The sequence below is a fragment of the Phalacrocorax aristotelis genome, chromosome 7, assembly GCF_949628215.1.
Source record: "Phalacrocorax aristotelis chromosome 7, bGulAri2.1, whole genome shotgun sequence".
Taxonomy (NCBI): domain Eukaryota; kingdom Metazoa; phylum Chordata; class Aves; order Suliformes; family Phalacrocoracidae; genus Phalacrocorax; species Phalacrocorax aristotelis.
Window position 1 is genome coordinate 52,019,839 of NC_134282.1, and position 23,252 is coordinate 52,043,090.

General features: G+C 47.0%; 1 protein-coding gene across 2 annotated transcripts in view; it reads left to right on the top strand.

Moving 5' to 3' along the window:
- Positions 1-19,042, top strand: part of PLEKHO2 (pleckstrin homology domain containing O2) — a 29,346-nt gene extending 10,304 nt beyond the window's left edge. The window contains exons 1-5 of one of the 2 annotated variants that reach the window (XM_075100698.1): positions 864-947; positions 1,974-2,090; positions 9,152-9,256; positions 11,785-11,883; positions 14,281-19,042. In XM_075100698.1, coding sequence (XP_074956799.1) covers positions 945-947; positions 1,974-2,090; positions 9,152-9,256; positions 11,785-11,883; positions 14,281-15,519 — 1,563 coding nt within the window. In that variant the 5' untranslated portion in view covers positions 864-944 and the 3' untranslated portion in view covers positions 15,520-19,042. Of the gene's footprint in view, positions 1-863; positions 948-1,973; positions 2,091-9,151; positions 9,257-11,784; positions 11,884-14,280 lie in introns of those variants that run through there. The other variant, XM_075100697.1, reaches the window with a different exon arrangement.
- Positions 19,043-23,252: the final 4,210 nt, after the last annotated feature.

The following is a 23,252-nucleotide window of genomic DNA, read 5'->3' on the forward strand; positions in this document are numbered from 1 at the left end:
GAAGTGGAGGATGGCTTGCACGGGATCAGAGGGAAGGTTCCCCTCCAAGAGGCAGGAAGGATGGCGTGGACAAGGAGGGTGACATGGAGCCACTGGGCTCTGCTGGGGACAGAGCTGCTCTCGAGAGCAGGGAGGGTGGGCAGGAGTCTTTGTGCTGGTCTCTGGTCAGATTGCTGGCAAGCCGCCTACATCCTGAGCCCAGCAAACTTTCATGTCGGAGCTGGTAACCGCACCGGCTGTGCGGCAGTGCTGTGATGTGGGCGGTCGTCCACCAAAGGCCGGGATGAGATCACCCATCCCCGAGGCATGTATTCCTGACCTCACCCTTCTCTGTCATTTGTTGGCCGCTGAGGGGTTATTATTTCCATCCCTGTCCTTTTGCAGTGACATTGCAATACCAGGATTGCAGCAGGAGCCTTGTGCCTTCAAAGGTCTCAGAACGTCAGCAGGATTTTATCTGCTGGGCTTTAGGTTTGGGCAGGATTCATCTCCTCCTCTTAGTATACATTTTCCCGGTTCTCTGGTCACATTCACCTACTCAGTGTTAAATGAAATAAACAGTAATGTCATTAAAATAATAAACCTAAATTAGATCCAGACATTCCTCAGTAGCTCAGAACTTGCTCTGCGTACCGGCATCGGCTCTGCTGGGCCCCCATCCCCAGATAGGAGCATTCAAAAAACCTAAACACAGCCTGAGCTCTGCACAGCGACTTAGATGTCAAGTGGTAAAGGGAGGAAATTCCCCGCAGCCCACTTCCCTCTGAACTCTCCATTCCCTGCCTCCAGCCACACAGCAGCTTCCTGGCTACGACACGTTTCCTCATCCCACACCCCCTCTCTGCTACAGAAATCACTAAATACAAACTCATACGGGTACGAGGAGCTGCCTTGGGAGCGGAGCCTGGGCTGGGGATGGCCATGGACAGCGGTTTTAATTTAGGATGGTAATAGAGAGCTTCATGAGGCATGCTGACTGCAGCACTTCACCAGCAAGAACCGCTCTGCAATTCTCACTGCTTGTTTGTGTAATACTTAGGAAAAGGGAGCTTTGGTCTTTTCTGGCCTACTGAGACATGAAGGATATTATCTGCCCAGCGTTACGCTGCGATTCCTATTAGGGATGGTGCTCCGCAGCTGAACTGAGCCACGCACCATGTGTGGAATTTTAGTTATGTTACTGGGAGAAATGAGCTAAGATCATGGCCGGCCGTCATCAGTGGAGATAAATAGTCCCCACTGAGACATTGGCCCTGACAGTTTTGCTGGCTGTACGGGACTGTATTTCCAGTCCTATGCGTTTTGACAGCTGAGAGTGTGGCTGCAAGAGGAGCGTGTCCCAGTCAGACGTGGCTCCTGCTGACCTGCTGAGTCTCAGCGCAGCGGCACAGCTCGCCTCTTGTCTCTGCTCTGCCTTGGGCTTCCTGGGGTGCTGCTTGGACCGTCATGATGCTTGCTTCCCTGTGAAAAAGCAGAAGTAACATCTGCATTCACTGTGAGGAGGAGGCAGTGTCGCCAAGCTAAGGGGAAGCCTTGGGAGCACTCTGAGGTCATGCCAGGAAGGTTTATAAAAGTGCATCATGTTATTCCTCCTTCCTGTGCCAGGATTGACAGCACATTCTCAGCTTGTGGCTGGGGGAGGATGATGGGCAAAGACCTTCCCACCTTGCTTCTGGCTGCAGATCCCTGAATGAGGCCAACAGAGGTGGCAGAGGCTGGTGTTACCGTCCACAACCTGTTATTTGCTCAGCCACTGTGGACCACTAGCCACAAACTGACCTCTAGCTTAAAGACTAGGGTGCTTTCTTAGTAAGATGCCGTCCTGATTTATGGGGCTTGCTGTCTACACGCAGTTTATTTTTAAGGCAGAAGAGCTTTTAGACAGATGCAAGGGGAAGGCATGCAGAGTTTGATGGTATATGATTGATTTCAGTGCCTCCTATTCATAATAATGTTTCATTCCCTCTCTGCAGGATGAACAGAAGTGCATAGAAACAGTGGAACTGGAGAGTTATGACAAGTGCCAGGAACTGCGTGTGCTACTAAAAAAGAAAAACCGTTTCATTTTAATCCACTCCCCGGGTAAGAAGGTAGGATTGCCTTTCTCATCACCCTCAAGTCTGCAGGCTCCAAAATGAGTTCCCAGGCAGCTGCGCCCAGAGCAGATGAAAGGCTCTGAGATTTAGCCCCTTGGCAGCTGGGAGAAATAACCTATAGCTGTGAATGGTCTACAGTGCGTAAAGAGGAATGCTACTGTCTTGTAGGCTTTCCTGTTGTGGTGGGGAAAGGGTCTTCCTACGACTCAACTCTTTCCTCTTGATATTTTTCCTGCCTTATCATTTTATTTCTTCCAGTGCTCCCCGAGCAGTGGAGAATGACCATTCCCTGTGGTTCCCCCACGTGCTCTGGGCGGGGAAATGTCCCTGTCCCAGCTGCACATGCTGTAGCTTTGCCTAAGTTCTGGTGAAATCAATGATCCCGATCCATCTACTGAGGCAGTTCCTGAAGTTGGAACCGTTGATTTGAGAAACTCCAGCGCAAAGTTACTTGCAGCCAAACGCTTCCTTGGAGAAAATATTTTGCAGAATTCATAAAACTCTACATCTTTAGTGTCCTGCACAGCATCTGGTTAGATCCAGAACCGAACAACCAGCTGGTGTTGCAAAGAAGTTATACATCCGAGCACTGATTGTATACAGGGACACGCTTGACTTAGTTCCTATGTAGGTTCATCAGCACTACACATTTCTGGAAGTTCTCCTTAGTTCCTACTTACATGCTATCCTTTTCAGCATCTTTCTGGGCTAGGATGCTTCTGTTGTTGCTCTGAGACATTGCGCTTTGACCTACATTCTAATTTAAATGTGATTTTATTGGCATCAGAGGTCTTATTAAATCTCCCCATGCAAATCTGAGAGGTTGTGAGGGACAAAACGTATTCATTTCCACAAGAATGTGAACAGGCAAAAATACCAACTTGCCTGCATTCCCCCATCTCCATTTTGTTTAAATAAATGGAGATTGTTTAGTCATTGTTGTCACCGTTGCTTATTCTTTCACTCCAGTCACTTAGTGTTTATACATATAATAAGACCCCAGCTGAGTTCAGAGCATCATTGTCCTAAACTTAATTCAAAACAACAAAGCAAGGACTGTCCTGCCCCAAAACACTCATGTGGACTGGAGTGGGGGTGGAGAGGGAAGGTGAATGACGTTGGTTTTGCAAGTAGGCGCAGTCTGTATTGGGGAGAAAAGTGATATTAAGCACCATGCACCAAAGTGATGGTAGCCTGGAAATTTGCACCCTGGGCTAGTGAGCTCCTGCCCAGCACCGGGTCCCAGAGTGGTGAGTCTCTCCAGTCTGAGTGGAGGTTTAGCATCTGTTTTGTAACTTGATTAATCATAAATAATGTGAATTTTAGATTGAAACTGGCTAACCCTGGCAGGCTCGGCATGTTTTCTTGGTGGCTCAATAACTACAAGTGCACACCTACTCCCAGGGAGGCAAATAAAAGCCTGTGTGCTCAGAGATGGGTGACCTGGTAGGAGTTGTTATTGTCTGCAAGTATGTTACTTGGAGATGGGAAGTGTCTAATAGCTGCATATGTCTCTGCACTGCTGCATGAATCAACACAGGGTGTGAGACCTGTTACTAAACCTTTCGTTTCTTGCTAGGAGAAAGATATGCCCAAACTCTGCCCCGAAACTTCATCCTTTTGGCATGTTGGCAAGTGTACAGCTCCCCTGTTTTTCATGCCACTGATTGAATGGAGACCTAGATAGAGGCCACTTTTTATAAGGCTCTTTTGGTGAAAGGAAGGGCTTTTATAAATGAAAAGTTCCCTGTTTGTAGCTCCCCTCCCACCCTCCTTTTGGCGGGGAATCTGGTGAGGGTGTTGACACACAACATACTTTGGCAGATGTTAGAACAGCCTTCAGTCAGGAGGCCAATGTACACAACTGTCCTTCTTCTGTTTTGAAATTGCAGCTGTGGCGATATATATCAGCTAAACATTTTCCATTTGGAAGGCTTGCTGCCATCCCCAGTTTAAAATTACCCTGTGAGCAGCCTTGCCAAGCCCTGCCGGATCTTGCTAGGGGTTTTTTTGCCCCCTCTCCTGAGCACAATGCTGAGAAATGCAGAAAGCCAGTGAGTTTGTGGGACTTATGAGCAAGCTAGGAAGGGCCATTTCTGTTTTAGAGCACAAATAGGAGTCTCCCTGTGGAATACCGGGAGCCCAGTTTAGCTGTAGGGGAATCCCAGTTTAAATCTTGGATGGGATGTTCTTGAAGAGCAGAGGATGTGAATCAGTCAGTTGAAACTACTCTGCAGCTAAGGCTGTACCTGAATAAATAAGTTGCTTTGCTAAACACTGGTCTTTGATGGATGTACCCCAGATTCTGCTTGCCCTGTTCACAAGGATGACATTTTTGTTAAGCTGTGACAATATAAGCGTGTCACTTGCCTGCACTGGTATGGAACTGAACGAAAGCACTGCCCCCTGAGCTTCGATTCTTCAGCAAAGGAAGCTGGAAGTGTGCAAAGGATCTGTTCTGCTGAGAAATCTCAAATGCTTCATTTCAGCCGCAGCAATTAAATGAAAACTGTTGGATGCAGAGAGCTGAGCTTGTAAGAAAGGGCAGCAGCCTTGGCCTGGAAACTTTAAAACACACTCACAGTGCAAAAAGCTGTGTAAATGATGCTGGGTAAACTGTATAGAGACTACAGAGATTGGCACAAGTCTAGTACTCAGTGGGTCTGAAAGCCTTCAGCTGCAGGGAGGCCTTAAGAATGGGAAGAAAGAAGGTGTGGTAAGGGAAAGAGTCCACGAGCAAGCACTGCAGCTCCCCAGGCGTCCTTTCCAAGCATGGCCAGGCACAAACTCGGCACCTGCAGTCAGGGGTGGAAACTTCTGTTGCTTATTTTTCCCTTAGTCGACTTTGGAAGTACCTGCAGCTGCCTTCACCAGCAGCCCAGCCTGGAAGCTGCAGCAGATCCCAGTGAGGCACATGTGCCCTGTGCATGGAGGAGTCTGTTCCTGGGGTCTGCCAGTTTGGCAGAGATGCTGTTTTATTCCCAGGGATGAGGTAGCTCTTGGTTCAGCTGCAGAAATTCACAAGAATCCCCTAACTGACAGTCCCTTGGCTTCCACTTTTCCCTCCATGATCTAACCTGATAAAGTCATGTAGAAAAAGGCAAGACATGACCTCACATCTGGCAGATAGACCCTGGTGCACTCTTGGTAGTTTAAGATGTTACCGACCCAGCTCTGCTCTGGCTTCTGCTGGAGGTGACCACCCTGTACCAAAAGCCAGCAGAAGAGAACACATTCCCACACCTAAACCAGCAGTTCACAAGCAGGCCACAGTCCAGTTTAGCCCAATCCCACTGAACTGAAGCCAACACAGGCTTTGCACTGAAACAGCTGAGGAGCAAGCACAGGTTTCTGTCACCCACCTCTGCTGCAGATCAGCAGCATCTAGCAGAATCGCTCAGCAAAGAGCTGGTGTTGGTAAAGGTCTTTAACTGCAGCTATACAGTTCTCCAGAGCTTGTCTGTTAAATCATTTAGTGCAGGTACAACAGACTGACCCTGAGAACACTTCTCTTTCCTGGAAAGCAGGGTGAGCATAGCCATGAGACTGTCACTGCTTGAAGAGGCTGATGTCTCTGAGAGGACACGGAGCAATCGGGGACACCATGCTCGCTGTCATGGCAGATAGTGACCCATGTGTAAGCCTCTTGTTGTACGACATCTAGCCAGTGATTCAGCAGGAGCTGACTGGCCCTGCTGTGCTCTGAGTTAACTGACAGTAAATTGCATAGTCTGTATTCATGGCTCACAATGGTCACTCTCACATTAGGTTTAGCCATGACAGCTTTTCCTGGCACACCAGCCTGTTGTTTATGGCATGACTCAGTCTCAGCTGGCTTAGCCAGAAGGAGAGCAAATGTGCCTGCTGCCCTCTTAGATTCGGTGTCACTGACTCTCTACCTTAAATTGCTGCTGAAGAACAGACCCTGCTTAACGTTTTGCAGGGAGTATCCATCTTCAGGTGCATCCTCCGATATCTGTGAATACTCAAATGAGTAGAAATACAGACAAGATAAATTCACTTGTTGCTTGTTTGTAGAGGACCTGGGGGTCTCATACTAGTGTACAGAGCCCTAGCAGCAGGCAGGACTGAGACCAACTCCTCCAGCTCCTTCGTGCCCCTTCTCCGCAGCTGTCTGCTTTATAGAGTATCCACCCTGCTCTGGGTTAGCCTCCTCTCCTCAGTGCCGTGGCCGAGGACACGAGCCACAGATGAATGCAGACAGAGGAGGGACTGCAAGGCAACAAAGAGACTGGCTGGCAGCATCCTGAATACCAGCCTCAGAGCCCCAGCAGCATGCCGCTTCCTTGGTGCCTGTAGATATTGTTCTAAAAAGGAGAAAAAAGTTTTCAAAGATAACTAGGTGTACTGGGAAGAACCTGCTGTGAGCCTGGAGGCTGCCGCTCTGTGTCACAGCCCCAGGGACTTGTGCAAGCAGGGAGCAGGGCTGTAGCAGCATACGTCTGGCATTCCCATCGGGAAACTGGAGTGGTCTTTCTGCTGATACCTTGGGAGCATCTTTCCACGATTCCCTTTCCCCCACCATCCATTGCATCTGCGTTCGGTGGCTGCAGAGGCTGGTCAGCATTGCACTGTGTGGCAGAGGGTTGTGTGCCAGAGGGACATCTCAGCTTCTGAATGACAAACCATCCCGCTGAGCCTTCGCTCTGCCCTGCCACAGGGCTGCTGACACCAGCGCTTAGTCACAGTCTCAGCTCCGGGAGGTCGGAGGCTTTTGTTGAGAATGAGGCACAGAAAGTGCCATTAGAAAAGGAAACTTGAAGTGAGGCAGGAATCCTTCCCTTGAACAACATGTACGGAGATTTCTAAACCTTGGTGCAGGCTGCCAGGTCTTTGCCAGGCAGTGCAGCAGCTCAGCTGCTCACAAGTAGAGCTTTCTCATAATCTTTTGTAATCACAAAGCTTTGGAGCAAAATCATTTCCAAACAAAAAAAGTTTTTAAGCACACACAAAAACAGGCCTGCTTGGACTAAAACAAAATCTGGCTGTTGCTGTATTGGAGCCTTGCCTTCCCTTAGGTTCCCTGGTTAGCGTAGCCCTTCTGCACCCCAGACAAAGGGCTCTTTTTGCAGCAGGCTGTGGTTCAGGCCCTAACTTCTCCCCTGAGCTCTCAGGAAGACATGTGGTCCTGTCACCTTATGTGCAAACTGATCGAACAAATAATCTTTCCCCAAATTGCTTATTAATTCCCTGCTCACCACTGGTTGTGAGGGTCTGGCACTTTGTCGCTGTGATGTGCAGATGAAAAACCATGGCATTGAAGCGAGGAATAAATGCAGAAGGGAAGAGCAGTCAATTTCTAGCTAAACAGCAGGAGTGGGTGAAAAGAGATCAGGCTTTGGTTCTGCAGAGTTCCTGGTGGTATCTTCAGAAGTTGCTGAGACCCCAAACAATTGCTGCTTTGTTGTGCCATAAACAAAATGGGGAGCTGCTGAGAGCATTCGACTGTCAGTCACCATTAGCTTCGTCACCCTCATTTTATATAGTCCCTGTTTTACATAGACAGGGCTGTGATTTCAGAATGTGGGGCCTCATTTACAAAAAGGCTGAGACTACAACTGCTCTCAAAGGCAATGGAAAGGTGCAGAATACTTATAAGAATGTTAAATACCCCAAAAAAAACTATTCCAAATGAGCCCCACTAGTATGTATTTTGGGTGAGCCTCTCTGTATCTCACTTCCCCACCTGTAAGAGGTGGAGAATTTCAGTTGCTCTGAAAAGTAATTTGTGAAGCCCCCAGATATTGTAGCAATAAGCAGCAAAGAAAAGATTTCCGGGGGAATCAGTGATTCTGTGTCAGGGCAGGGCTTGAGCAGAGTGCAATCAATAAGACATATTGACCTATGGGGATAAAACACATGATGGGAGAGCTCGGTAAGAAGTGCAACCCCTGTCATTAGGGATGGTGCTAGGAGGAACATGCACAGCAGGCTGAGTTAGGACTGCCCTGGCAATGTTGGGATTTTAAGTGCTTGATTTTGCAACTTTGATGATGTTCTTTAGTGCAGGAGCATTTCTGTGTGCCTGTGCAGTGTGGATTAGGGAACCACATGGAGCTGTTTGGATCCAAACCGGTCTGCCATAGAGCCACCTGTAGCGTGAAGATGATATTTTTCTCACCTGAAGCGTAATTCGGGGCAAAGCTATGTAATACTGGTGAGGCGCTCAGAGGGCACAGCAGTGAAATAAATAACACCCTCCCTATTGTTCCTGATGCGTTCAAGAAGAGATTCAAAACACTGAGCACAGCCCTGGAGGAAGGGCAAGGAGCATGGAACACAAATAAGGAGGGAGCGATGGGTGATTGTATGGCCTGTCCTCCCTTCAGCCAACTCCCCCTTGTATAGTGACTCTTCCCTTCTGCTTAGGACAGCTATTCAAACCCTAGAAAGTATATGGCTGTAGCATTCACTGCTGTATTCATTCATTTGCAAACAGAAAAAGATATGGTTATTTTTTTCACTTACATTACGCTTATTCCTCATCATGTCTGTGTTCGGCCAAATTGGGAATAGTGCAGCCATAGTCAGAGCCCCAGCTCCCCGTATCAGTTCTGTTCTGCAGAGCCGCAGGAACAGGGAAGCAGGCAGAGCCCGCTCCATGCAGCCTTCCCACTGCTCGCACCCTGGGGGGAAGTTGGAGATAAAGTACTTTATTGCATCTGAACGAGCACAAAATGACTTGGACTTTCAGTCTGACTCTCTGTACACAGTGCGGCCATTCGCTGTACAACTTGCTGCTGCTCTAGGAGCTATTCCGAGCGTTTTGCAGAAGAAAGAAACTCTTACTTTCTTACTGCTTCAGTTACTAGATGCAAAAATAAAACCACAGCAACAAGCTGTTCAGCATAACAAAATCCTGTTCATGGGAGCTATGAAGTGATGTACTTGCCAAAGCGCAAAGGAATCTGTAGTTTAAACACAGGCTGGAACTGGATGTTATATAGAAACTGAAGTGATACACAGAGCAGATTGCTACCTCTCTGTTCCTGGCAAGGAATGCTTAGGCAAAAATTGTCTCTCTGCTCTTGCAGGTTCATGATATCAAATTTCAAGCTTCAACTTTGGAAGAAAAGGAATCGTGGATAAAAGCTCTTAATGAAGGCATCAATAGAGGCAAAAACAAAGTATTTGATGAGGTAAGAGTAACAGTTCTCAACCTCCTGTATTTCTGTGTCAGTTCTCATCTGCTGCTTTTTCAGCTAAAAGCAGGACTTGCCTGAGCCCCTGTGCTCCCTGTCCTTCCCACACGCCAGCCATGGTTGAAGGGAAGAGCAAGATGGTATTCAAGGCAAACCAGGTTGTACCCCCACAGGCTGGGAGCTTTTAGCCACTTCAGTTCTCAGCCCAAGAAGGTACAACATGTTTGCACCTTCCTACATCTTGCTGCTTTTCCCTTTCTTCTGGCAGGGGCGAGATGCAGGGAGGCAGGGGTTGAGTAGATGGTGTGCTGGAGGGATGGTCTGTGCTGCTGCTGAGAGCTAACATCTCATCAGGAGGCCCACGGGACACAAGAGCTCACCAAAGTCAGTGTGAGATGGTCTGTTGGCTTCAGTGGGGTTGGGATCAGCGAATGCAGGGGTGTTCCCCTCTCCCCGTGGAAGCAGCTGGTGCAGAGAAGCAGCTGCAGCGCTGATTTGTGTACGGCTGGGGCTGCAGCCTGGAGAGACCTGGTCTTCCCCACGCTGCTATGATCCTCAGCGTCAAGCAGCCTGGAAATAGAGGTATTTGGTTAGGACATAGCCTAGTCTTCAAGACTGGAAAAATCTGAAGTGACTCAGTCCACCAGCTATTCCGCCTGCAGTCTAGAGAGAAGTCTGGTGGAAAGTTACTCCATGGCCCCAGCCAAACCTGCCTGCCTCTCAGCTGGCCCCAGCATACCTGCACTCCCAAGTTCTCCAAGGATGAAAGTTGCACATCCTAGAGCCTGACTAACCTTGCCCTGCTCCCTGTTAGCTTGTAAATCGGCCCTGAGCTAAACCGAAGGAGCGGTATCTATTCTGTAGTTGTTTCAGTAACTGAAAGGAAGTGCACAAAACCACCATCATGGGAATGACTCAGGAAGATATGGGCAGAGTAACGAGGGGACGAAGCAATCGGCAAGATCTGTTTAGCACAGGAAACCGAAGCAATGAGAAAAGTTTTGAGAAAAGGGCTAAAGGCGGGAGATACGGTGATGTGAACTCTGAGAGCAGAGCTTGCTTTTATTCAGCGGAGGGCAAAAGCAGGAGGAGAGGCTGGAATATGCTCCTTTCTTGCCAAGGCAAATGGCAGTCAGTGTCAGGTTTTTGCTGGTAGTGGGATGTAGCAGTTCCTTGGGCCCTTGGACCAAGTGGGAAGCAGCACGTGTAATTAAAGGGACCAGCTGGGACCAGCAGCAGCCTGGGAAGATAAAACCCAGCAGCATAGAGCTTAGCAGCCAGGTCTGCTATCATGTTTCGGCAGGTGGGAGATGTGATATCCTGTACTGCAGCGCTGCTCAGCTCTTGCTGGGGTGACCCCATGTCAGCTTGGAGCTGCCCAGAGGGGCACGGCACATGGCTCTCCGGCGGGCAGTGAACTCTGTGCACCCGCCTGGCAGCACAGCAAGGTGGGATCTCAGGTCACCTCCCTGCCCCGTGGCCTGGGATTATCCTCCTTACGAGGGCCCGGGTTCTCAGAGGGAGCCAGCCTCTAATTCCCATTCATTCCAGTAAGGATCAGACCTCAGATTTAAAATGTTTCCGCACAGGGCAGGCACAAGCTAACAGGTCAAGGCCTCAGCTGGCTTGGATTAGCTGTTCTCCGCTGAAAAAGCTGTAAAACCACTGCCATATCAGCCACGGATTGGGACCCATTTTTCCCTTTAAATCCCTATGTCACCCTTGCCAGCTTTCCTATTGTGCAAACTTGTAGCCAGCAAACCAAGGATACACTGATGTTTCACCATCCCTGGTGCTGCCCCCCTGCGTGGAGCAGACTCCAGCCCTCAGCCATCGCAGTGTGGGTGGGTGGGTGGTCACAGAGCCAGCACAGAGAAATACCTGCCAGGGGGCTCGGACCTCCCCCCCACATGCAGGAGGCCGTGGATTTCTCATCTGATTCCAGGAAATAAATGTGTTAATTCAGCTAGAGTTGCAGTTAATCCAGGTCACTGCCCACACCTTCTCTTCAGCATCCTGCAGTCATTAGAGCTGTAGAAGGGAAGGTCTGTAACAAAGCGCTGCTGATACAGTTCACAGTCAGGTCACGGTTATTAATGAGCTTTCACCTCTAAGATGGCAACAGCAATTTCGGTGCTGTGCTCTGCCACATGCAGGAGCCGGTCCAAGCCCAGGCTGCAGAGAGGACAACAAAGCTGCCTTGTGTCTTTCCTTCCCTGCCCTTTAGGTGGAGGGGAGGTTAGCCATCACAGACCTCTGAAGGTCGGATGCTTTGCTTTGGAGTGTCTTTAGATAAACATGGCTCATTATAGGACAGATAAATATCCGTCACGTACATGCAGGGCTTTGCATGCAGGCTGTAACTAAGGTCTGAGGCAAAGACCGTAGCAGTGAAATATTCAAAGCCTTCCTGGATCCAAATGCTCCATCTCTCCATGCGTGGCAGTGAGAACTTTATAGAGGTTTCTTGAGAAATTAATGACCCTCTTCATTTTTTTCTTACCCTCCTCTTCTCCCTTTTAAAGGTGAAAGTAGATGAGAGCCTTTCCTTGGACCACATAACTCGGGACAGAGTGAAAATGACCCACGGACGCAGGCCACCCACGAGAAGTCACCTAAAGGAGGTAAGCGCACCCCCCCGAGGTGACCCATCTTCCCAGCTGGGATCTCCAAGACCTACTCCTTCCACTTAGGTACAAAACCCCTGGGAAAACCCCAGGTACAGAGAGCCCAGAGAAAGCTGACAAGGGAAACAGCTTCCCCTGGGAAAGCCTGCACCACCACCTCTCTAACGAAGCTCCACGTTCCCATAGATCTGTAGTTGCTGCAACACGTTATGATATATTTAGCTTTCCATAACTCATGACCTGCTTCACTGTCTGGTGAGAACCATTATAGTTTCACTTTAATCAGAAGAGACCGAAGCTCCTATATTTATTTTCTAAGTGATGATTTTGTAGCCACAGTGGTCTTAAAGGTAGAAGAACTGCACAGTCTGTGGGGAGTAGTTGCATTTTTTAAGCTGACTGGAAAAAGCAGACAAGCTTTCAAGCTTACAAGCCCTTCCTTAGGTCTGAAACAGAATACATTATTCTCCCAGGCAGTTTTATGGACTAGCTTGTCTACTTTTAACTGATTTTCAGGATCTGTCACTTAAAAAAGAAAAAGAAGAAACCACCACAATAAACCTGTAGTGTATTTCTATGGGTGACGTTCTTACAGATTGATATTTTACCAGAGCATTAATCTCAACCGAGGAAGGTTTTAAAATCAAACCTTTTTTCTTCAGACTTCCAAGTCTCTGACTTACGTGTCTGCACACACTTAGATGACCCTCATGCAGAAAATGAGATGCCCCAAGACTTTTTACTTTGCATAGAAATGGCAGAAGAGTGTCTCTTCTAGAGAAATGCATGGGAATGAATCATAGATTCCCATCCACTCCTCCAGAAACCCACAGAAGAAAACATGACAAAAGTCACAGCAGCAATGAAATGTAGGTTCTGTGTTGCCTAATATGGCTTCAGGAAGGTAGGAGTTCCTTCCCTACACACTAAAAAGATCTCTCTCCGCTACTCAGCTCACTAAATTCACAAGATTCCTCTGAGGTTAATGCCTGTAAGACCTCTCACCTTCAGCCAAATTCAGGGGCAATGGGCTTACAAATTCAGAAGCAAGAATGAGGGGAAAGGGAGTGGATAGAGCCTGCAGAAAGGTATGTATCATGGCTGCTGGCTGCAGTATCGTGAAGGAAATGGGATGAATGATGATTTTCAGTGTCAAAGCAGGCCAGGTGAGGACAGGTCAGGGCCAAGCTGCCAGGATGTAGTTTGCCTCTGTCTCTCTGATGGGCTGGAAATGCAAAGAGAGACTTTAACTAAACTCCCTGCACTGCAGGAGCCTGGCCCCGGCTGCAGCTCCACGCCTTCGTGTGGTTTTGGGTTCCCTCACACAGGAATTGTCACCGCATTTCTCCCGCTGGGGCACTGAGCTTGCACACTGCAATGTGTTTATTAAGTCTATCCTTTTTAGGAAACCCCCCCTACTAGAATGGCTTGCACACAGCCTGTGGTTTGAAGGAACTTTAACCAGCTGAGGCTTGGCCCCAGTAAGACAGGGATGACATCAGGTTGGAACAAACAAGCAGAAGGCAATGGTATTACAATAGTATCCCTGGCCAAGCGATCTAGAGATCAACTTGGTTTATGTGTTCAAGCAAAAATATACGAGTCCCAAAAGCAGAAAGCAGGTGTGCTTTGGGTAGGCATATTGTAATGAAGAGAGTAGAGGGATCCAGCTACCACAGGATTAAGAATTAAAATATGGGAGAGCTGACTGCTTAGCACCAACAGGAAAACCAAGAAGTAAGGTTATTGTGGAATAGGCTTTGAGACGTTCTTCTCAAAGGAAGGAGTAAAATAAGTTCTGTGCTTTGTCATAACTCTTGACTGCTTATGGTTATTGGCTTTGATAGTTTCGTGCAAGTTGCTGCGCTATCAGGCAGAAAATAACTCAGCAGCAAAATGCTCATGATGTTCACAAAACATGTTGGTCTGCAGAAAAAGCCAGGAGGGATGGAAGCGCTTCACTTGATGCATTCAAGATTTGCTGCAACATATGTGACTTGACCCAACTTTCTTCTTCGTTGGGTGAAATTTTTGGGACTGCTGATTATCATAGCTCATTAAATTTTAGCGTAGCAGATCACATTGGTTTTCACTTATCAGATTAACGCTGGTAGAGCTGGCTGCTGCTGTTAGAGGGTAGCACAGGGTGATGCTGCATGGAAGAAGCACAAGCTCTACAGATTCCTCTTGAGCTATAGAAAAAGCTGCTCTTAAGAGGACTATTTCTATTATCAGTCAGATTCAACAGATATAAGTATAAACAGGGTGAGTGTGTGAAGCAGCAACCTCTCGCTTGCTGTGCTGGTTGTGAGGGTCTTGCACTTTAACTTGAAGTTAAAATATGGAGCACAGGATTGATGATGGGATTGAAAAAGTTCCCTCTTTGCATTTCAGGCTGCCAAGTCTACATCAGATGGCATCCTGCGACTAGATCTGGATGTAGTAGACAACGGACTGCCAAACTTTGATTCTACTGTCAGTGAAAGTGACAACGCGCCATCTCAGAAAGAAACTCCAAAGCCACCTATGCCACCTACAAAACCCACTGGCACAAAAGAAAACCAAGATGCAGAGAACAATGTTTCTGAGCAGGAACATAAAAAACCTCTGTCTCCTCCCTTGCCTCCAGATAAGAAGCTTAAGGAAGGCATAGCATCAAAGGACAGTGTAAATGCCAAGGAAGAGGGCTCTGTAAGCCCAGAGGAGAATGTGGAAGGATCCCAAGCACCAAATGAGGAGAACAGAGAGAACCTCATTGAGGTCAGCAACAGGGGCATAGCAAAACCTCCAATTCCTCTTCCTAAGAGCGTGCCAGACAAGCTAAAAATAGCTTGGGATGAACCAGTCCTTCACCCTAAAAACACAGAAGACTTGAAATCAACAGGAGATAGTAGCAAAGACAACCTTGCTGAGGCTGCCGCTGCAGATGTTACAAAGCCTCCTGTTCCTCCTAAGGTTCTGTCAGAAAAAATGCTGGCCACAGTGAACTCCAGCCATGGTGACCCGGAAGCTGGGGTTTCAGAAGAGCTGGAGTCTGGCAGCTCCAATCCCCCAGTGAATGGGATCTCAGCCAGCGAGACAGCAGAGTCCACATCCCCAACAGTTGAAACTGAAGAAGGAAATGGGAGAACCTCTGCCGAGAAGGAACAGCAAACTTCAGCAGAAGAGACAGAGACTTCCTTAGCTACAGAAACAGGCCATGAGAGTGTAAAAGCAGCTATTGAGGAGAAAGCATCTGTAGAAAGCACTTCAGCTCTCAAACTTCGCAGTTCTTCTCTGGGAGACTTGCTGTCTGATTCTAAAAATACAGAGAGAGCACTTCCAGGCCAAGGTTTACCCAAGGATTCCCATCACTGCTTAGCTAAAATGGAGGAGAAAGTTGCTAATGAAAAGGAAAAGGCAGAAAAACTTCTGCAGAAGGTTTTACGTGAAGGGTTGGAACAGGCCCAGGAGGGGAATGGACCCCCAGTGACGGCAGAGGCATTGCTCAATGAGGCAGTAGAACAACTTCGTCAAGCTACACAAGTTTTGCAAGAAATTAAAGGTCTTGGAGAACTGAAAAAAGAAGCAATACCAAAACAGAAAGAAAAGAAAAATGATCTAGTGACTCTTTATAGGAGAAGTGCTCCTTGACATACTCTTCAAAAAGACTTATTTCTCAAAATCAAAGCTAAACATTTGCCATTTATGATTTGTACCATCGCTAGGCCAGTGTTTAAAAGGTGGTGTTTTGCTGTGCACACACCATGTTTATGGGACAGAATTGAGCTTTCAGTTATAGCATCTTTCTATCTTTCTTCATGCTGTATGCACCAGCCCGGTTCTAATCCTCGTAGCACAGCAGAAGGTTGCAGGACATTGAATGTTTTCGAAAATGTGAATGCTCTTTAAGGACTCTGTCCAAAGTCCTTTCAATGGATCAGGCCTTAAAAATTACTGGTAATCAAACCAAGCCAGATTGTTGAAAGGAGCAGAATGGCTATTCTAGCAAAAGCCCCTGTCTATCTGTATTTACAGACAAGCAGATACCAGATTACACTGGCCCCTATCTGGTTTTCCCAGTTAAGTCTTTTAAGGCTAAATGTAGTCAGTGTTTGTTCACTTGCTGGCAAGGTTTCCCAGACCACCTGGCCCAGTGACACCTAGGAATGTAAAGATAAATGGTCTAATCTTCTCCAAAGATACTCATAAAGCCACATCCACGGTTAAAAAGTGACCTCACACAGAGGCAGACGAAGCTGTCCAACTCCTGACTACAAGTGGTGTCCTCAGGTCTGGGGCAGCTGTACGAAGGCACTCTTCTGAGCCTGGCTGTGCAGAGCTTTAGGTGTGCTAAGCACTGGGTAAGCAAATGCAAGTCTCAAAGCATCATTGCCAGGCATGTATTAATTGTTCCTGTTTCATTAATAGGGAAATTGAGGCAAAGAGCAGGTTACACCTGGCCTTTGAAGGAGTGTCTTCCTGCAGCACAACACGTTGATTATTGAGGACCATACCTGTCTGGTAGCTCTGAATCCCCTCATCATCATTGGGAACAATTAGCCAGGCATTTGGAGAACTTGTGTCCAGGAGACCCCCGGGGGCTTCCTAGGAGAGCTGTCATTATGGAGCTTTAGGGATGTGTGCTCCCTTGGCTGTAGGCTCGATCTCTGTGTTGTCTTGGGATGTTAACTAACAGGAGCATGCACATCAGGCAGCGGGTCTGGATGAGAACCCTCTTCCTATTTAACACGTCTCTACCTGCTGTGTCCTGGCTAGTCTGAGAGCCATGGTTTGGCACGGACGTCTGTAATTGGAGTACATGGAGGGAAAGGCATTTTGCACGCACAACTTTGGGGCTGGTCCCAGTGACGTAAGTATATTAAAATAAAAATGCATCGCTACAGAAGGATCTGAGGAAGGCATTGCAGAAGGCTCCGGCACAATTCCCACAGCTTCCCTGCCCACCTGCTGAAAGCAACCACAGTTCCCGTGGTCTTTAGTGATTACAGCTGTGATAAAATCATGTCTTTGCAAAATCATGTCTTTGCACCGCTGCTGTATAGCCCCGTACCAGAGCTGGGTCCCCTCCCCGAGTCTCTATAGTTGCTCTGAGGAGAATTGTATGACAGCCTGAAGGGCTTCTCCTTTGCTTGAGCCAGACTCTGGAAGCACAGAGAAGGGCAGTCTTCCCAGTCTGATTTTAAGGAGTGACACACTACCTAAGCCCTTATCTCTTATCGGCCAGCACTGCCCTCTTAGCTCACCCATTTCTTTTTCTTCTGTTCTTTCATCATTTCCCAGGTTCCACAAGGCTGCAGTGGGCTGCAAACACCCCCCCATAGCAGCAGCTCAGTAAAGCTTCATCTGAGCCTATTCTTAGGCTAGGCAGTGGGCACTTCGGGTCTGAGCACAGAAATGTTGGCTTTGGGCTTCCAAACGTCCCGTTGTTCATCACCTGGAGCCACCAAGACAGGTAGTGACTAGAACTGATGCTTCTGCCTCTTTTGATTAAAGCAGCCTTGGTTTCAGTGGTCTGTCCGTCTCTCAAGACAGCCATAGACATCGCATGGGAGTTCACTTGTTATTCTCTCACGGGGAAAGTTCTACACAGTCAAACACTCAGGACTCAGGTGCCAAAAAGCTTTGCTTTGAGACAAAAAGATTCCTATGTCCTAAGCCCACTCCCAGGCACATAGCCTGGAGCAAACTCTGGATCCGTGTCATTTGCTGCTGTAGATTCAATGTGAACCATGGATCTTATTTGCCTTTCCAGACATAATTAGGACAAGGGCTAATAACACAGACAATATTCAGTGCCTATCTGCTATCTAAATGTATTTTTCTGCATGTGCACTTTTGTTTACCGAACACTGTGTGGTATGAATGTGAGCTGTCAGAACCTGGTGTGCACTGGAAGTCGAGAGCCATCAGCTTCAGAGAGCAGGCAGGCTTTTGCAAGATGCAGTTCTATAAAAAGAGAAAAATTAGATGCGGGGAAAAGCAGTTCACACTAACAGGAAGACACACAAACCAGGGCAAACTCTGAGTACAGGTTCATATCCCAGAGCAGAAGGCAGTCCTAAACTCCAGGATGGGCGAATCAAAGCCTGGAACTGAAAACCCAGGAGAATGAAGACAGCTTATGGGATAACTCTGTCCCCTAATTTATATACAAATGCTTTTGCTCTCGCAGGTGTTTTCTTGTGGTGTGTTCTGTGGATACCTGTCTGGCAAAGCGCTGATGAAAATACCCAGACGTCCCTATCTGTTACAGCCAAACCTACAGGATGTGCTTATATTTACTGTATATTTTTATATTATATTGAATATTCTAATGAATAAATGTCTGACATTTTACTGAATACACATCAGTAGGAATCTTAACAGATAAAAACCTCTGTATCTGTTAGGAAATGGGCAAGTTCAATCATTTTACAAGCTACAGCTAATTACTGTATTTGTTGTACTAACAGAACTTAATAGATTTGTATTATGTCTTGTAAATAGGTATAACTTAAATGGAATCTCGGTAGCACCTAGTAACTCTACTGCTGAAATCGCTATGTTAGAGACTCTCTGGTTTTAACTATTTTTTCTAATAGGGCTAGCAGTTCATCCTAAAATGTCTAGGCTGGCCATAAACCTGATTTACCTGGACTTTGCAGGAAGTTCATTTTGTTCCTTCTGCAGTTTTCGCACTTGTTCCTTTCATTCTGGTCATGAGCCAGGCCCTGCCTAGGCCTGGAAACTGCCTTCTGGGTGTTTTTACATGCTCCTCTGAAAATGGCAGTGCTGGTCAGAGTCAGAGACAGGATCCTGGTCTGCTTTGACCTCATACAGCGACTCCCATCCTCAGTGTACATCCTGCCACCACGCACTTTTATTTTTAAATCTCCCTTTAAACTTACATTTAAATGTACATCTAATTTCTGGCTGCACTAAGGCTGTTGTTTTGTGCCTGAAAACCTTCTGGGCCTGGAGCGCTGGGCTGTGAGTCTGTGTTTTGGGCTGCGCCACCAGGTTGTGTGTCTGTGACAGGAAGGAAGTGAGTTTGCAAGCAAGCGAATGTGGATGACTCTCTGAAAAGCAGCTACTGCAGCCCGTGGAAAGGCAGCACTTTGTCTCCTGCTTGTAAAGAGCTTTGAGATTTGGCAATAAAACCCCCTTTTAAGTATCAGCTGTTTAAGAGCCATTTGTCCTAAAGAGGAGCAAAGAAGAGCCACTAGGAGCGGCACATTGGGGCTTTGCTCTGGAGGAGGGTGCGTTGCACAGGCTGTGGTCAGGCTGGGGTGAGCTAGATGCTGTGCTAACCACAAGACCGGAGGAAGGAGAAGCGCTGGGGGCTGCGGCTGGCACAGAGCTGGAGCTGCTGCTGCATACACAGTGCAGTTCTTGACTCATCCCTGCCTGCCAGCTTGGCTGCCCTGGACAGAAAGCACGGCCAAGGCCAAGATCTGCTCCCGCTCTTCTGGAAAGCAGTGGGAAGCATCCTCACTGCAGGAGGCCTCACCAAGTGCAGTCTCCAGCAGTGCTGTCTGGGCTTCCCTTAACATCTTCATGTGGACTCTTTGGTGTCTACAAAATGTTGAGCTCGCTCAGCAGTCGTCCCCTTGGTGGTGAGCCACACCAGAGTCTCGTTCCTCTGCCCAGATGCCAGTAAGCTACAGGAAGATAGCTAATATCATAGTGACTGCTTCCCTTATGCAAAAACTGGGTAGAAGCTGGTCAGTAGGTTCAAAGTTACGAGGAAGCAGGGAAAAGAGTGTGAGTATATGCGCCGTCCTATTGCGCGAGCTTGGCTTCATTTAGGTAAACAAAATGTGCTTAGCAAACCCTCTGACCCCTTGCTGGGAAGGGGGCTGTTCCTCAAAGGAACGTCCAAGACACAGGGTTGATTTCTACAGGTATTCTGTAGCGCAAGGCACTCCCTTCCTCTCACACTAAGAAAACAGATAGCATTTCACCTTTTGGCCTTAAATTAACATTGGTAAGGAAGGGAAGTGTCTAGCACTATGTGAAACAAGACTTAACGCAAATTAAAACATACATGGTATTGGTATATGAAACATTTGCCTGACTGCTTTTAATTCAATGGAGAGCCATGGGTTACTGGTTCAAAAAGACTGCGCTATTGTGTGATCTGAAATAGAAAATGCAGGTCCTAGGTCCCGGCCAGTGATCCCACAGAACTCAGTAATTTGCAACTGAAAAAAAGGCAGAAAGAGCTTTTCCAGTCCTAGGGTGCCAAAAGATTTACTACAGCATTGGCTAGTCTATTCTGATGACTAATTATTCTTGCTATTAAAAAAATGTGTGTTTTATCTCTAAATATGAGTCATCAACAGTGAAGCTCTCCAAGACTTCCCCTTTCCAGCTTGAGAGTTAGAAAATCTGCAGGCACAGAAGATATCCACTGTGTTTAGAGGACGGAGATCCCCATTTTGTTATGCTGTGCAAGTTCACATACTTCAGAAAGCCAGTGCTTAATTTATTCCAGGAAACTTAGTCACCATGTTCTTCTAGCGCCTTAGCTCATGGCTAAGCAACCCACAATATTCCTGTGACAACCGCCAACGCGATGTCACAAAGCATTAAGAATTCCATTTCCAGCAGCAATCCTGCTGTCTGAGGTCAATGCGAGGTACTTTAAGCCATGTATTTTCCATCCCCTCCTAGGTGTCAGAGACCCAGTCCCACCAGCTTCGCTTCAGAGAGCAGCTGGAGGCATCTCCTGGTGTGCAGCTCTAGTCCCCTCTGCCTGAGCTAGCCCGCCTTGGCAGTTCAGAGGTAGTAAAACACAACGTGAGAGGAAACGGTGAAGGAATCCTACCTTAGTGCATCTATACTGAAGATGATATGTAAAGCACATGTATTCACACCTACAGAAAAAAAAGAAAACTGGAATACTGCAAAATGCTGTTTGTAAGAAGTTACTCCAGGAGGGATGGCTGTCAACAGCTTATCACATCAACTGGGTAAAGGGAAAAAACCAAAATCGGCTTAATTTGCAGCAAAAAAAAAGATTGAAGACTTCTATTTAGAAAAGTCTTGCAGGCCCAGGGTGGATGTATTCTAGAATTGGATCCACAGGGGACCTCCATCACTGGGATTGCAGATTTGCTGGGAAGGTGGCTATATCTCACCTTCTACATGAAAAGGTGGATGAAACTGTTGCCTGAGGTGCTTCCCAGCCATATGGTTTCCGTAGGACACTGGCAGAAGCCTCAGCCACTAGACTGAGGGATTAATAAACCCCACAGCCTATTCAGGTCTTTAACCCTGTCTTCCCTTTTGCTGGGGAGCTGTGGGATGATAAACATGGTGCCCTAGAAATCCCCCACAGACCCCGCTTACATGTCCTCAGCCTGGCCTGCTCTCCCCAGCTTTCTTCTCTTCTCCCCTTCTGTTCCAGATTCCCATTCTCATCTCTCCCCACTTTCCCATCTCATGCCCCTTCTCCGCCAGAACAACGCATTCCTAGAAAACTTGGCACTGTGTTCATAGAAGCTGTCCATAAGTTTTAGTTGTGCCACTGCCAAGAAAACCTCCCTATTCTTCATCCCCGTTGGATTCATGAGCCCGTTTCTACATTCCCATGGGGGATAAGTTTATGCTTTGGAACATGGGTATTTTTCAAAGTCAGGAAATGAATTTTAAAATAATTTGCTCAAAATAAATGAATGAATAGAATCAAAATACTGGGAACCCAAGCTAGAACTACCTCCATTTTTTTTGACTAACACCACTATCCACAATTCTTTTATAGCATCTTCCAGAATGAAGACCTGAAGGTGTTTTGTGGCCATGAACGAATTCCGCCTTGTTGTGCAGCCAGGAGAGACAGTGGAGCTTCTCACCCTGCAGAATGAAGGCAAAGATACAGACTGTTGAAGAGATGGGCTCTAAACTCACTCTCCTGCAGCAGATAATTTTATTTTTAATTGATGCAGTAGTGACATTTTGCAGCAAACGTTAGATGACCAGATGAAGTGCTCCTAAAAACAGCAAACCAAAAGCCAATGCTGAGAATTTGTCCTTTAATGAATTTTCTAACCCTTAGCAGGGATAGGAATGGACCCCCAAATCCTGCTTTATTTGGGTGATGTGACAGTTAAAGGATTATTATTCCTAGCCCAAAAGTGGATAAGACATACTGTGCAAATACTACAGATAACTGCTAAATCTAACATATTGTTCATTTAAAATAAGAACTTGAAGTATTTTGGAGATGTTCTGGGGGAAAAGACAAAGCCACTGTGAGGGGATGTACTGGAGAAGAGGTCAGAGGTAGGAAGAGGGCAAGACGTGGGAAGGCGATGCTAAGTACTAGCTCCCACTCGTAGGTAAGGATGTGACATATATGCAACGCAAACAGATCCAAACTCTCCTTCCCCTCAGAACCACACAGCAGACTCATATGCAGAAATGAGGATATTTGAAAGCTGGTTACTGGCTTTCCCTTACCCCTTATTGAAACATTTAATTCCCTCTTGGTCTCTAAATAGTTTCAGATGCTTGGTGAAATTTTTAACTATATTAATAATTTTCCCTTCCACCCCAAAAAACCTCAAGTAGTTTTGGAGGAAAATTATTTTTTCCTTCTGGAGAAACCTACCTGGCACAGAAAGAAATGCTTCTTAAAGGAGAAATGCTAATCAATTTTAGATGCATATTATCTAGCACGCCACTGCACACTGGGATATTTATCACTGATATCGATAAAACACTAGAAGATCTCCAAAAGTCCCAACAGATATGCAAGCCAGCGTGACTAACTGGGCAAGGATCTGTGCAAACAAAACTGCAAGTTCCTCTGCTATTTCATTTGCAACAAGAAGTCAGTTTTGAAATACTGGCAAAATACTCTGGGTTTGTTTAGACCACATCACCATGACAGCAAAGCACTGCCCAGTTCTTCATTGTCCGTCTTTGCAAGAAACAGTGGTGAAGGGGAAATGAAGCTCAAGAAAAAAATGTCAGATGTCACATGGGAGATCACAGGAGGTATAGATTTGAACCTCCGTTCTCCGGTGCCAGTCCCCAGCACGCGGATAACCTTCCTGTCCAAGCAACAGAGCCTCTTATCAGCTCTTTCTCTGGAGCAATGCTGGATATTCTGAGCAAGGCAAATGAATTCCACTTGTTTTCGACTGCCAAGAACTAATGAACTTCTGAAAGGTCATCGGTTCAAACAATAGTTATATATTTGAATGACAGGATTGCTCTCAGCTTAGCCACACTTCCGCCTTTCTATCCAGGCGGGTTCAAAACCACCCACCTCCAGTGGTGGAATCAGGGCCTCACGGGAATTGCTGGTGAGAAATTTTCTGGCAAAATGTTTTCAGGGCAAAGCAGCAACCCAAAACTGTAACAGAGGACTGCAG